We start from the raw sequence: 16153 nt of genomic DNA, 5'->3' as shown, positions 1-16153 counted from the left end.
TGTCATGATTAGTCACAGAGATCAGATTTTAGCATGTCCATTTCCATTTCTGGCATTTTTACAGACACTGTTATCCAGAGTGACTTACAATTTATTTCAATATATACTGTACAACTGAACAATTAAGGGTTAAGGGCCTTGCTCAGGGGCCCAGCAGTGGCAGCTTGGTGGACCTGGGATTTGAACTCATGACCTTCCTATCAGTAGTCCTGTTGTTAGATGAAGCTCTTTACTTGTATACACATTTTGACCTGTATACATTTTACGTATCATGTGCTGCTGCCGCCGCCACGTGATTGGCTGATTGGATAACTGCAAAAAAAATTAAAAGGTGTACCTAATAAAGTGGTCAGTGAGTGTACAATTATACCCTAAAATGCAAGTGTTCTTCAAGGTATATAATAGAATATATATATATAGCCAACTATTATTGGAGTATTGGTATTGGAGTATTAAGTATTGGAACTCGTATGCCAATTCTTTTGGTTTTGCTTTACATTAACTAAATACATTTGGGTTTGAGGTCAAAACATGAATATGACAGAAGCCTTTTAATAGGTTCAAATATAGATTGGCGTCCCATTACATGCATGTCTGTGTGTGCTCTCAATAGTAATGTTCAATGCTTTTAATGGTTCCTTCTGATTTTTAACCCCATTCTAAACCCTGAGATCACAAGCCCCGAGATCCGGTAAATGGAAAGAGGGAAACTGAACATTTTGGGGAAAATAACAATATTGTTTTATTGCAAACCAAACAGTCACATAAATCAAACATTTTACAATTTTACAGTACATGTTCAACAGTTATCATTACATGTAAGCATATCCTTAGTTGCCTTGTTCCATATATATTAAACCTAATACACAGACTCAAAATTTACAAACAAACTTAAATAGCAGTACGGTCATATCGAGTGGAATGTGGCGAGCGGATGCAGACGGAATGCTTTTATTTTTCTGATCGGATTCGTTACGTCACAAAAGTAGGCTGGAAGACTAAAGGTGAGACAAAGGCGTCTGATTGGTCGGTCCAGGCGTCTATCTACACGCATACATAGCAGCAGATTCTTTCCAGCTTTGGCCCACTCAATCAAGAGGAATGAAGAAAAAAAAAAAAAAAAAAAAAAAGGACACAATGAAACTAAAATAGAAACGAGATGCTTAAATTATAGGCAAATTGTGCAACCAAACTTGAGGTCATGCAATTGGTGACAGAGTGTGGTCATATGACCCAGAGGACTCATGAGGGGAGAGGGAAGATGAAGGCACATATACACACAGTCCTCTGGAAACAGAGCATTCACATTCTGACAACAGCAATACCCTCAAATATGTGGGTGGGGAAAGGAGGAAGAGAAAAAAAAAAAAAAAAAAAAAAAAAAAAAAAAAAAGAGGGATAAATTAAAGTCCATTAGCACTCCTGCACATTCTCTCTCTCTCTCTCTCTCTCTCGCTCTGTCCACCCAGGACAGTCTGACCAAGACGTATGTAAGCGGAGAAGTAACCATGCTCTGCGTAGACAAACAAGACAACTATGATGAAGAAAGAAAGTCAATTCTCTCATGTGTACGTTTTAGGCCTTTAAACCAAGGCCTATGGAGCTGCCTAAGGCCATGTGCAAACAGGGGCCCCCAATCTGGGGGCGGGGCAATGGGGCTGGCTTCATTCTCATAGTGATGCACTACAGGTGGGACTCCATGGTACGGCATTTCCATGGCAATGAGCTACGGTTTCAGAGTTTATGGGATGGTGTCTCCATGGTGACAGGCTACAAGAACGAGTCCATGTTTGGAGCGTAGGAGAAGCCCAGAAAGGCCTCGGCTGCGTCGCTGATGCTGGCCGTCACCAGAGCGCTGTCTGGGGAGCAGCCGATGGAGCTCGGCACCGGCTCGTCTGTGAACTCCGGATCAAAGTGCCGCAGGTCGTTAGGGCCAGTCTGAAAAAACATCACAAAAGTGAATTAGCTTGAAGAAAGATCATGTGTGTATCTGTATTTAAACATAAGAATCGTTTCATTTTATCATGGCGTAGAGAAAGCGTCATCATTGGAGTCAGTCCTATATTTCCAGCACGTTTGTAATTTTGGGAATTCCCTAGACTCTATTCCTCATTGAAATTTTCTAGAGAAAAGTATGTCAGTATGCAAGTTGTGTTAATTAGCTCCGTTCATACATGAAATGCTTAAATCCCTTGTGGAAAGGATACCTTTAAAATTCGATTAAAAACAAAATGTGTTGGACTGTGACTTTTGGTGACCCCCCATATCCCCAGCCATTATCTTAGGAACCCCCTAAGGAACCGCAGCAACATTGGGAAAATCTTAAAGCATTTGGAAAATACACGGCTTTGAGAGCACGGATACTTTCTGCAATCACGACCCTTATCCTTACCAAAAACATGGCAAAATAATGGAACGTACCACGTTGGGGTTGAAGGGAGGGGTGAGTTTCTTAGCATTCAGATCATCCCAGTTAATGGGGGAGAAGAACATGTGGTTCTTGATCTCATTCTGTTAAGAAAGCAAAAAGGAAAAAGATGAGCCATTGGATCACATTAATGTTTCAGGCACCGTTATCGTTACAGGCAACAACACACTTACAAAGTCATCGGTGCAGCCTAGCCTCTTAGTACGGTCCTTCTGCAGCAGACCCTCCAGCAGATGGCGGGCAGCGTTTGAGATGTTGGGCTTCAGCTGCAGCGGCTTGTTCAGGATGTTGTCGTACATCTCGGCTGTGTTGCGGCTATAAAACGGAGGCTGTGGGCCAGATAAAAAAAAAAAAAAAAAAAAAAAAAGGTGCAGGGTTAAAACTCTAGTCTTGGTTGTGGGTGTAATTATATAGCTGATTATGGCTGCTTGTATTATGCAAGACTCACCAGGCCATACAGCATCTCATAGAGCACAGCACCCAAACACCACCAGTCTACTGTCCGGTCATACGGCTGCTTATGCAACACTTCTGGAGCCAAATACTGAAAGCAAAAGGACAACGAACAGAATTAAGATGAGATTAAAGCACCAACTATGTATAGGTATTTAACAAAATAGAGCCACATCGGCTCCTCTGGTCTCTACGGTAATTGTCAAGCAGCAGACGGACGATGCGTACCTCCGGCGTCCCACAGAAAGTGGACGTGGTTCCGTTAGGCTCAATGTTCTCCTTGCAGAGGCCGAAGTCTGTTAGGATGATGTGTCCTTGCGAGTCCAGGAGGATGTTTTCAGGCTTTAAATCCCTGTAGACAATGTTCAGTGAGTGCAGGTAGCCCAGGGCGCTGGCGATTTCAGCAGCATAGAAACGGGCACGGGGTTCCAGAAAGCACCGTTCTCTCTGAAGGTGATAGAACAGCTACAGAAAGAAAGAAACAAAGAATGAATGACTGACTACATCCTTGGACCTACATCCTGCAAGCCATATTTAATCAGAGCTTTCTTCACTCTTCACTCCTCCAACAATAGGAGGAAATGAGAGTGTACTCTACTGAAAGATACAACACACACACACACACAGAGGACTAAAGCTCAATCACTGCTAAATTGAGCTGCCCCTCTCTCTCTCACACACACACTTTTCCTGAATAGCTCTCTTTAAAGAGCACAGAAGGGATATCCGCTCTCTGTCTCCGTCTGCCCCCCTCCACCCCATGCTGTCTCACTTTGCCTCTACTCACTTTACTTCTCTCACAAAAAAAACTGGGATAGTCTTACCTCTCCTCCATTGATGTAGTCCAGCACAAAGTAGAGTTTGTCGGCAGTTTGGAAGGAGTAATGCAGCCCCACGAGGAACGGGTGTTTCACATTTTTCAGCAACACGTTACGCTCGGACATTATGTGTTTCTCCTGCAAAGTCCAAAAGAACACGGTCAGGGATAAGACAGGAAACATCCCAAATTTAAAGTTAATGAATGTACAATTATTTGAAGCATGTCGGAAAAGTACAACATTCAGCAACCTAATCTTAACACATAATGCAGCTTTGCTTACCACAGACGATACAGAAAACAGTTTAACTACTGTATATTTGTCTCAAAACCCTTTTAAAATGCATGCACAAATTCATCCAAACTGTTTAGAAATAATTTTCTAAACATGTACAATGAATCATTTGAGAGATGGGACCGCTTTTACAGAAAATAAGATCTTAGTGACACGAGGAAATATGGCAAAGTTCTTGTATGTGATAATAACACGCATGCAACAAATGCAGTAGATTGAGAAAGGGTGGAATATCCCTATAATACGTGCTAGATGTCCCAAAAGATTTTAACTGAATCAGAAAACACAAAAAAAAAACTAGACACTAGACACTAAACCCAGTCTGGCCTATTTAAAGAGATCACATTTCGCACCTCTTTCTTTTTCAGGATGGCTTTCTTCTGCAGCACTTTAACCGCATAGAATTTGTCGTCGCCGCGATGCCGAGCCAGAAGAACCTTCCCGAAGCTTCCTTTTCCGATAACCTTTAGGAAGTTGAAGTCGGAGGGTTTAGCGGTCGGGTTGGACGAAGGACCCAGGTTTATCTGCTGAGACGGACTGGGCTACAGGACGAGACAGATGCACGGTCAGATAGATGTGTGCCACACCGTGGGTGTATAGTGTATATATATATATATAGCATAAGCACAGTACAGGTACTTACAGGAGGAGAAGGGTTGCTCGGCATCAGCTCGGGATCTTGCGGTGGTGTCAAGGTCAGGATGGAATCCACCTCTGGGCTGTAGCATGCAAGAAAGACCAGAATTATTATTATTAATAATAATAATAATAATAATAATAATAATAATAATAATAATAATGCAATCAGTAGTGCTATGATGCATGCATTCTCTCACTATTGTTTGTCTTTGCATAATATATTGGATCGCAAAATAATCCATGATTAATTTTTTTTTTTTAAATATTTTTGAAAAATGTTTTGAACAACGAATAAGTTTTTTGGGCAGGAAAAAAAGTCGAGATAAATGAGAATTTCCCCAAATAATTAATTATCAGTTCTGGTTGGTTTTATTTCACTAAAACTTGTTTGTTTATCATTAGGTGAAGTGAATACTCACTGTTTGCAGGCGTAGGAGCTGGTCGCCAGTTTCTGAATAAAGTCATTCAGTCCCATTTTCCTCTGTTTCATAAAAGCTGAGAGAGAGAAAGAAAGACAGAAAGAAAAAAAGAGAGATAAAAGGGAGTCACTTGATATTCTTCCAGTGAAGCAGGTTGGCTTGAAGGAGCTCTATTCATCACAGCTATAATGAAAGCCTACCACTGAGATTAGCCACCAGTCCCCTTGTTTTAGAGTAGGTCATCGCGGGAGCGCTCACGCTCGTCTCCGTTTGGATGGTCATGACTGTCGCTGTACTTTTCCAGCGCGGGCACGAATCCAAAACGACACAAAAGCTTCACTGAACTCCTACACTGCACTTTCCTCAATTTATACCCAGACAGCTGTGGGCGGAGACTTATCGACACGCTCGAAAGGTTCATTGACCAATCAGACGACGCGGAGTTTTGAATAGTTATGAGTCACGAGTCACGCCCCTCCCACGCCCGCGCGCCACTATAACGTTCCATTGCAAAACGGACAAAAAAATCGGATTCTCACGCACAAAACGCGTTGCCAGATTGGGCGGCATTTAAACCCATTTACTTTCCGATTAAAACTTTTTTTTTTACCCGATGCCATAACAAGTTTAATTAAATATCAACCACGTGTTCGATTTAATTGTTTAATCGAAGTTAAAGTTAAAACGTACAGTAAAACATTTACAGTAAACCGAATAAGTAAACAAAAAATCTGGGATAAACTAACAATCTGGCAACCCAGATAAACATAAACCCTGATAAAAAAATAATAGTTTTTATAAAGTAACACGAACGACACCGTAAAGTAATAAACTTGCTAGTAAACAAACACACGGTTGGGTTATTTACATTCGCGTTAAACGCTTGAACCCTAATAAACAATATAAAGCATCTCTATTTAATATCGCAAGTGATTATTTTTTTCTGTATTTAAGGGTCCAGTCACATAGAAGACAAACTGAGATACATTTAGCTAAATGCTAAGCTAAATGAATGAATGAATGAATAAAAATAGTTTTGGACGTCATTTTACACCATATAATGTCCTACCTGATCAAAGCAAGTTTCCTGACACAGATATCACACCGACGAACCTGCCGGTGAACCCACGAGCCCATAAGAAGTCAGTGAGCTCGCGCTCTCTCCTTATTGCACCGGGTGGCTCGTGCTACGCCGACAAAAAAAAAATGAAAGGAAACTTGTGCCAAAAAAGTTGCCAGATTTCTGTCAAATCACCTTGTCCAAATTAACTCACGATTCCGTTTTAAAAATGTATATACTTTCTGTTTATATACATTATATAGCACGGAATAAAAACGATTCGTGTTTTAACGTGTGTGTGAAGTGATTTTATATTCGAAACATTGACATTTTGCTCTTATAAAATCATGCAAAACGTCTATGTCCAAGTCTTGTTACCTTTTCGAGAACCTTGGTAAAGAAAATGGGACATAAATGCCTTTATAAGTACAGCAAACGAAAACGATGTCTGTAAAGACAACAAAAGCTTAACGAGTGTCATATAAATAAACCAAATAAACCAACACTAAAACTGTTTCTATACTGTTTCAAGCAAAAAAAAAAACAACAATCTGGCAACCCTGACTTCAGCTCATACTGTAAGTGGTAAAAAAAAAAAAAGCAATAGATTTAAGAGTTAAAATATTTGGACAACATCCCTCACAAATCTAATCTGCACCAGTGTTATATATTACTAAAATATGGAAATCTTAAATAGAAAACATTCACGCAATGTCAAAGGGGAACAATCCGATTAAACCTGTCACTCATAATGCTCCATCCTTTATAGAATAGAATTTAATAGAAATATTAAGAGTTCAACTCATGATTAAACCAAAAACCCTTTTCCAGACGTGCTGTGGGGGTGAACCCAAAGCTGGATTTATATATACATATAAATAAAAAAAGTGTATAAAGGTACATCCATGAGACAATTCGGATCCAGATGTTGTTAGGCACCTAACGTATGTAAACTATAGCTTTTGGATTCAAAAGAAAATTTTAAAAAGCCCCAAGACACAAACCTTTGAGTCTCTCACTGGTCCTCATTGCCTTATGAGCTGCCTGAGAAGTGAACTCAACCTGGAACAGATTACTTTATCACACGCTATCCAAGTCTCCTTATCGGGTTTAGGCCAACCTGACAGATATTAAGTGTGTTAAAACCAGGTCAAGAGTTCTCACAGAGGTGACACTTGGTGTGATTTAGTGCAGTTCATGCACTCCTAGAAGAAAGTGCATTGAACTATACATTTCCCTGTTACTATTGTAACTTTATTACATATCTTTTAACTGGAAGCCTTTTAAAAATGTTTATGGTACAGAATTTAGCCCATTATTGCCTTTTCGGAGTAAAACATTGTGCCAGTTTCTAGGTAGAAGATTCATACAAAAGATACACTTAAAGGTATTACTCCAGATAAAAGGAATGGTAAGGAGTAGTACTCATATTTCTTATTACTACGCGGTTGTTGAACTCTTATTTTATCGGTCCATTTCAATTTCCCTGTAGAGTTTTTCATATATTAAGATGACTTCTGAATTTTGTATTTGTTCTACATTTTTATCCACGACCCTTTGCAGATAGAGCCATGCGTCTAAAAACAAAAAAGCAAGAGCTTCTTTTCTATCTCGCTATTTTCTAGTGACATTCAACGTCATATTAATGAGAGATCCACCGTAGAGTAGTGGAAACGTCGGCACAAAGATCCACTGCAAAGCAACAACATGATAAAGCTAAGCTTTGTTACAGCAGAGACTCAGCCTGTCTTTTTAGGGATTTATGAAATGACGTGCACGATGACATTGACATTGGGATTAGCATGACAGTTGAAACTTTATAAAGTGATCTGTTTAATCAGGGTGTAAAACAATCTGGCAACCCAGCATAAAGAATGACAAAATAATTGTTTTTCTAAAGTAATGCGAATGACACCTTAAAGTAAATTAACTTGTAAACAGGTAAACAAGCACAAAATTGTTTTTACATTCAGGAAGCGAGAAGTCTGGACAGACTACAGGACTAAAGCACCACTGCATTGCTCTCCTTAGGTAGAGATTAAAGGTTAGTAGTTGCAGATAGTTGAACAGTACAGTGTTTTGGGCAATGTATGAAATCAAAAATCACAGTAATTTAGTAATCAGTAATCAGTTGGGAGTAACGATATTAAGAAATAACTTTTCATTTTTTGGTATCATTTCATCCCCTTTTTCAACCCCACCTGCTACACTGTGAAGGTGGAATTGAACCAAAAGGCTATAAATGCTATGGTTTATAATAAAGTTGTAATCTGAACGTACTATAACTGCTATTCAATGGAACTGTTTAATGAACAACGACTTTATATACTTTTATAATGTCTATAAAGCGAATATATGGAGATATTAAAACAAAAATTTGCATAAGACGTGGGCTTCATTACTTCCTCCTAGTTCAGGTGCAAATCTAAAGCAAATACCTTCCAGTGTTAGTGGAAAATTTGTGATTTGCTTTTAGCTGCCCAACGTTTGAGACTTAAAAAGAGACAAAACATCATCATCAACAACAAAACAGTGACTAGACGAATGTCTGGCCCTGAAATGATGACCTCAGAGAAAAGGTGAAGTTCAACATCAGGCGTCACTCAACCGAGAGACAGACAGGAAAAACAAAGAACAAGAATCATCTGTGCTGACAATAAACAAGTCTAACTTTACTTTGTTATCTTCTTTCAGGAAGTCATAGAAAAGCTAGAATGTCAATCATAGAGGTTTATTTTTAACCTCACTACCTTTTACAATCCAAAAAGTGTTATAAGGTTTTATACTTTTTTTCCTTTACACCCACATGTAGTCTTCTTTTGTACATAGCGGCATCCATAAATGTGAACAAACAAGGTTAAACATCAAATTATTTATAGAAAGATTATAGTCAACTAGTTAGCAGGAGCTAACCTGATAGGGTTTCTGAAGACCTTTAAGTCTAATTTTTTAGATTATAAATATTTTCTAAATCTTTTCTACCAGACAGGATTTCGTAGCAGATTTTAAAATTTGTATCTCTAAATCTTAAAAAAAAAAAGTGTAGATTTTACCGCTAATGCTAGCTAGATGGCTAGCCTAGATTAATAAGACCAGATTTCAAAAAAGATTTACAACTAATATTTATAAATATTAATCATCTCTATTGCCTTTAGATTGATGGCTAGCATGAGTTAATCTGACAGGATACCTGAAGGAATTTTTAATTTATATCATTTAATGTTGTTTGTCTTTACGTCTAATGCTACATAAACAGATAACATGAGCTAGCCTGACAAAATGGACAGTTAACTGATGGTTGTAAATGTTTTTATCTCTACTGCTAGGTAGACCGCAATCATGAGCTAACCTGACAGGATTTCTGTGAGAATTTTAAAGTCATATTTAGACATGTTTATCATCATTACTGCTAAATCTAGACAGACAGCTAACATGAGCTAACCTGACAAAATTGACAGCTAACTTGTGGTTATGCACGTTTTTATCTCTATTTCTAGGTAGACCGCTAGCATGAGCTAACCTGACAGGATTTCTGAGAGTTTTTGGATCACAGAAATGTCTGTAGTCTTTACTGGTAATGAGGTAGCAGGACATGACTTTCAGGATGTCTTTCATAAATGTTAGTGATGAGCTAAAATTAGACAACTTTACATGAATAGACAACAGATGAATGATTATCATTTTCACTGCTAGCTAGTAAGATAACATTCCATATAAGATCTCAGAAATCATGTCGATTAATGGAATCGCATATCGTCCATATCAGAGTTCCAGTCAAATAATTGTTATTAAATTGATTTTTGAATATGTATTACTTGACATATTTGCCCATTGAGGCAAAGCTAATCTGTACTAACTGACTGCTCTACAGGCTAATTTATGTTGCTGTCAAAGTCCTCTGAGTCCTGATGGTGAGCTTATGGCGATTCTTAAAAATCCAGAGAGCCCAAATATATTACATAGCATACAAATAGAAAATACCTTGTTAGTTTACCATGATGAATGATTAAAAAATAAAGCCTATAACATTCAAAAGTTTTTTTTTCCTCTCATGATATTGATGTCTGCTTTTCCACACGAGAAGACTATGCTCCTTTTTCCATCCATCATATGTAGATAGATACAACAGCATTGTATCTATTATGTCTTCATAGAGCACTGAGCCAAGTCCACACATTCACACTGTAAACACACACACACACACACACACACACACACACACACACACACACACACAGACGTCAGCCAGATTATTTGAGGCTCCCTAGCTAAGCGGTTAAATAACCTGCTGTTCCCTGCACACTGACCTTACACTCATCCGTCGTCACCTAACATCAGCTTTCACCGAGCAGCCATACACAGCTGCCATAATTACGACTCAGAGATGAGTCACTGTGTTATTGTGTTTTCTGTAACAGGACTAGGCCTGGTTGTGGGTTTTTTTTTTTTTTTTTTGTTCATGCTTTAAGACTCAAAATCTAGGTTTTTTTATTTCTCTCTCCTGCTGACAATTTTTATTGATGCATATTTTATCTTTCTGTAGTGTGTGAAAGAGTCTGAAAGACAAAGATCTGGTATGAACTGATGACAGAAGAGGATTTTGAGGATTTAGACCAGCAGGATTCAACTTTCAGTGCCCAAACACTGTTTTTATTTGTGCTTGAATATTATTACGTAATATGATTTAAAAACCTAGTAGAGTATTGAACTAAATCCAGCCATTATGTATGCTAATGTGGTTTTGGAGCGTAGTGTTTTGGGGTTTTGTGACATTACTTAACCACACACACACACGCGTATGCACAAACATAGGCACCCATCCTGGAGACGAGCCAGATCTAGATCCAGTGTTGGCAGAAACTCGCTACAAATGGTATGCTCTTTAGCAAAGGTGGCTGATTTTTATGAGATAATGTAAATGGATTTAGTGCATGACTAAGCAAGCCCAACTATCACTTGGGATGTTTTTCAGTGTTTCTGCAAAAAACAACAAGGACTAATGTGGAGAGCTGCGGCTTTCTATAACATCATGTTTCTGTTTGACTGTGCAACCCAGATAACAAATAAGTGACAGCCCACACTTACCACTTCCATCTGGCCACGAAATGACGTTGATGGAATCCGGCCACCAGAACTCGGCCACAAGTCGACCTTGATGAGTCCGCATATCCGCCAGGAAATGAACCAATGGTTACAATTAAACTATTTTTGGTTTAGAAACTGAACTGCAAGACATCACTATTAGCATTTGGACCACTTTGGATCCTGATTCCTTTGAAAAGTATAAATATGTCTGCAAAATTTAAATTTCACTATGCATAGTTTAAAATTAAGTTACTATTTATCTCCAAATATTTATCCCTAATGATCAAGACTGAGGTGGTGAGGAAAAACACCCTGAGATGATATGAGGAAGAAACTTTGAGAGGAACCAGACTCAGAACTGAACCTCATCCTCATTTGGGTGACACTGGACAGGAAGTGATATAAATGTAATTAACGTACTTTCAACAACAGTTTATATTAGAGTGTAACTAAGTAACCAAGAGCTTTTGAGGAACTAACAGGTCAGAGTAAGTTCCAAGTGATCCTTGTATTGTCTGCTATCTGGAACCATAATAATTACATTTACACTAAAAACTAAAAACAGGTTTAAGCCTTCAAAGGTCTACTTTGAATGTGTGAACATTGCCAGTCCGTGTGGTTGTGTATTTGGCACAGATTTTTAATAATCTTAAAATTTCTCCTGTCGTATTCAATTTTTTTAACTTAAAAACTGTATCAGTGCATTTTTAAAGTGTTTCAATGAAATATTTAAAATACATTTTAATAAAATGTCAAATAAAAGCTAGTCCTTGTGAGTGAGTTATATATCATTTGCATACATTTGGGAATGAAACACATTGTGTGGATTGAACTGCTAATGAATCGTGTTATTATCATTTCATGACTTTATCTCTTTAACTTTCCGTCTAAATCAGGAAAGCTCATAGTTCAGTCTAGTGTTGTAAAATGAGGTTAGCAAGTGGAAATAAAAATTCAATAATAAAAAATAAATTTAAAAAAATTATTTATTTATTATGGTCCTACAAACTTCCCACTTGTAGGCTGAAAACCCAGCAGACATGCTGATTACGTCCTTCCATACTTCCTGACTTTACTGTACTGTTTCTGTAGTAATAAGCAATGTGGACACTTTCAATCATCTACAGTACTCTGTACCAAGCTATAGCTTTCCTAGTATCTCTTACTGTAATTTAATACAGTATTCATTACATGGGCAATATAAAACTAGATTTGTAAAGTTTGTCGCGACAAACTCTGATGTTGGCTTTGACGAGGCAAGTATTCGCAAAGGCCAGTGCTTTTTGGAGGTGAGTGGACATAAGGGTTAGTGTTACTTTTGGAGGCAAATGGACAGAAAGATAGGGTGCCAAAACATTTGGGGGCAAGATCCCCTCATTGGGCTGAGTGTTTGATATGTCACATGTTCATGTTGTGCTAATTTTTTATCATCAGAATACCCGTGAAAAAGTTCCCCTCATTGTTCTGAGTGTTTTGTTATGTCACATGTCCATGTTGTAAAAAGTTTTTTGATTTTGCATATTTTGGGGTCGGGGTTGCGGGACACCCGAAAGACCAGTCGGTACACCAATTTAAAAGTTTGTTCAGAGTATCACCCTAAAGGAGCTGGCCGAGTTTGGTGTAGATAGTTCGAAAGCTTGCCGAGTTATAAACCTCCAAAGTTTATAATGGGAGTCTATGGGAAAAAAGGCCACTTTGAGACCCGGTACCGGAAGTACCGGTACTCGGATCGCTTAGAAAATTAACAGCAACAAACTTCAGACCAGCGTCTACAACATATCCGAATTTGGTGCATGTGGCTCGAAAGCCCTAGGAGGAGTTACTCTTGATAAATTTTTGTCTAAGCTTAAATAGGAAAACAGAATTTTGGCTTCTACAACGCCAACATAACTATTCTTAGTCACTACTTTTGCTATTGAAACATATCATTCTAATATAATTCTACATATATGACATAAATACAACTCTATGATTTTATATTGTGTAAAGAAGAAACAGAAGTCATATGGTATAAATATTATGTTGCAGAAGTTGTTAGTCTAGCAAACAATTCTTGTTAGTCATGTCATTTTGATCTATGACCTATTTTTCTTATAATCCTGTGACGCTAAATGCTTTCTGTTTGTAATAAAACAAACAAATTCTATGGTTCATCAGACATCATGGAGTAGATGAAACACATAAAACACCACTATTTGGTCAACATGTCTAACCAGTATAAGTTTTGATAAATTTGTTTCATCACTTTTATGATCTATCTTAGTGAGTGCAGTGGGTTACTCTACGTTTTCTGTTAAAGAAATAAACTCCGATCCCCAGATGAACTGACTGTGTGTTCAAGGTCTTCTGGGAAATTTGTTTAGAAATTTATGAGTTGAGAAGTCATAATTATGACATCAGGCAAGTTACATTTACATTTATGGCATTTGGAAGACGTTCTTATCCGGAGTGACATATTTAATCTCATTTTATACCACATACCACCAAGTTGGAGGTGTACCTTCTTTTAATTAACTACAAAACTGAAATCAGCTTCTAAGGAAACATTCAATTTCAACAAATTTACCTTCAACTACAGTCACTGCATGTATAGATTTTGCCTTGTTTTTTTTTTTTTTTACTGAAAATCGTAATTATGACTTTGTGTGCAGTTCACGGTGTTCAACTCGTAAATAAAATCTTTCAGATATGAGTTGAAAACACCAAGAGTTTATTTGGAATAAAAGATTTTGGTTATTTAAAAAGGTGCTGAAATTTACACAGCGCCTGGAATTTACCTCTACAGACTTACAGACTGCTCCTTTAAGTCTCCCTTTATTAAGCCCCTTATTACACGTCCATTTATGGCCCATTTTAAGTAGACTACAGGAACGTCTAAAATTTTCTAGGTCCTTAAAAGACGCATTAAAAAACTTTTCGTTTATTCATTTTCAGTCATCACGGGAAGGCTGGATGCTAAGCAGTAATACACCTGAACCCTGGAGCTGTGAGGCATCAACACTACCACGCTGCACCATGGTGTCATCCCTGACACATCGTTTCACATCTTTAAAGTGCTCAGTTTGTGCTAATCTTTAGCAGTTGGTTTCCTGAGCATGCCATTAGCGTTCATAAAATGAAATTTGCCTTAATATCCTCACAAACAGAATGCAGGCAGAGATAATGGCTAAAATAATGGAAGTGGATATAATTGCCGAGGCATTTCTTCTAGCCAGTTTGCGCTGTCGCTTTTGTTCATGACATTTCCAGGTTGTTTTCAGCTTCGACACAATTATGAGACAAAAGAGCTGCAGTGAGTCATCAGGCTTTATGAGCATTAATTAAACCGGAATGCTCTTGCTTTTCTACATATTTTAAGCAGAGAGAATTATTAGGCAGTTACAGAAAGCAGGGAGTTTTTTTAAGCTCTGGAGGAGGAAGAAGGAAATGATCATGACATGTTACATAATCAGTCCTGAGATGGAAATGAAAGTCTTGTAAAGAGCTCTTACTAGTGTCTGATGTGCACCCGTAGTCTGGATCAGATTCTCCATGATAATAGAGGTCCATCGCCTGAAAAAAAAAAAAAAGCAACAAAGCTGGTCAGCATGGTTTCATCTTAAGTCCTGACTTTCAAGTCCTGACTTCCATATGAGCTTCAGATTAACCACCATTTTTGAGTGAGACACAAAAAAGACAATCAACGATGAACATGGACACAACAAAACAGGAGCAACTTTTTTTTAGCCTCTGTAGAAAACATTTAAAGTAAATTGACAAGAGAATATAAGAGCAAACTGACCTTAACTCAACTTAGTGTCGAAACATGAAATAATAAAAAAAGATAAAATCGTGTATATATAATATATATATTTGTATGATTAAGGAGAAGTGGGTCAGAATTTGAATGGAAATGTAGTCGTTATTTGAAATTTATGTATACGTTTCTGTTTTATAAACACATTCGGGTTAATGTCTGGGTGGGCACGGTGGCTTAGTGGTTAGCACGTTCGCCTCGCACCTCCAGGGTTGGGGGTTCGATTCCCGCCTTGTGTGTGTGGAGTTTGCATGTTCTCCCCGTGCCTCGGGGGTTTCCTCCGGGTACTCCGGTTTCCTCCCCCGGTCCAAAGACATGCATGGTAGGTTGATTGGCATCTCTGGGAAATTGTCCGTAGTGTGTGATATCGTGAGTGAATGAGAGTGTGTGTGTGTGCCCTGTGATGGGTTGGCACTCCGTCCAGGGTGTATCCTGCCTTGAAGCCCGATGACGCCTGAGATAGGCACAGGCTCCCCGTGACCCGAGGTAGTTCGGATAAGCGGTAGAAGATGAATGAGAGTGAGGTTAATGTCTGATGCTATCCTGGAGACTTGTTAGCAAGATTAGGTTTGTAGCTTCGTTGTCTATTCGTGTCTTGTCTGATCGGGTACATTTGTGTACATTTGATTTTCACCTCCTTTAACCCATATTATGGGTTAACAGAACATTGTTTGTGCAGCTCCAGAGCTGCAGTATTAAGTAAAGTCTGCCATCACCTTGCTTGTTACACAACTTATGATAAGCATCTTGATGCAGATAAAAGATTTCCTATTATGTAGCTCAACTTGTGTTGCTTCGTGACATACCTACAGTATTCCAGCAATAAATGACCTGGAATGTCATCTACATTTACTTCCTTCATTCATGAAGCTCATATATTCTGAAGTAATAGTCTAAATATGAAAATAAGGCTATGTTTAAAATGACACGTTTCATTTAACTGCAATTATGACCTAATATTTTTTGCAGACATTCACACTGTTGCTGTAGCCAGGATACTATATGAGAATGTTTAGCTGCACACAATAGCGTTTATAGGCTGCTAAACTATGGCTTCATCCTGAGCCTGTAACCTCTTGTTTAGTTTTGTATCATTATTCCAATGAACCATGTCTGTTTTTCCTGGAGAAAAGATGAGTGTAGCTCACAGCAGGGAGGCTG

General features: G+C 38.3%; 1 protein-coding gene across 4 annotated transcripts in view; it reads right to left on the bottom strand.

Annotated features, from left to right (window-relative positions):
* Positions 1–717: 717 nt before the first annotated feature.
* The window catches only part of sgk1 (serum/glucocorticoid regulated kinase 1), a 41188-nt gene continuing 25752 nt past the window's right edge, over positions 718–16153 (bottom strand). The window contains exons 4-13 of one of the 4 annotated variants that reach the window (XM_060893721.1): positions 14688–14748; positions 5052–5127; positions 4637–4712; positions 4347–4535; positions 3706–3837; positions 3110–3346; positions 2877–2972; positions 2602–2757; positions 2422–2511; positions 718–1938 (exon numbers count right to left, since the gene is read on the bottom strand). In XM_060893721.1, the coding sequence (XP_060749704.1) occupies positions 1771–1938; positions 2422–2511; positions 2602–2757; positions 2877–2972; positions 3110–3346; positions 3706–3837; positions 4347–4535; positions 4637–4712; positions 5052–5127; positions 14688–14748 (1281 nt within the window). In that variant the 3' untranslated portion in view covers positions 718–1770. Of the gene's footprint in view, positions 1939–2421; positions 2512–2601; positions 2758–2876; positions 2973–3109; positions 3347–3705; positions 3838–4346; positions 4536–4636; positions 4713–5051; positions 5128–5251; positions 5755–6120; positions 6273–7115; positions 7188–14687; positions 14749–16153 lie in introns of those variants that run through there. The other 3 variants (XM_060893719.1, XM_060893720.1, XM_060893717.1) reach the window with 3 other exon arrangements.

This window comes from Tachysurus vachellii, chromosome 19, assembly GCF_030014155.1.
Source record: "Tachysurus vachellii isolate PV-2020 chromosome 19, HZAU_Pvac_v1, whole genome shotgun sequence".
NCBI lineage: Eukaryota > Metazoa > Chordata > Actinopteri > Siluriformes > Bagridae > Tachysurus > Tachysurus vachellii.
This window is presented reverse-complemented; position numbering and strand designations above follow the sequence as displayed.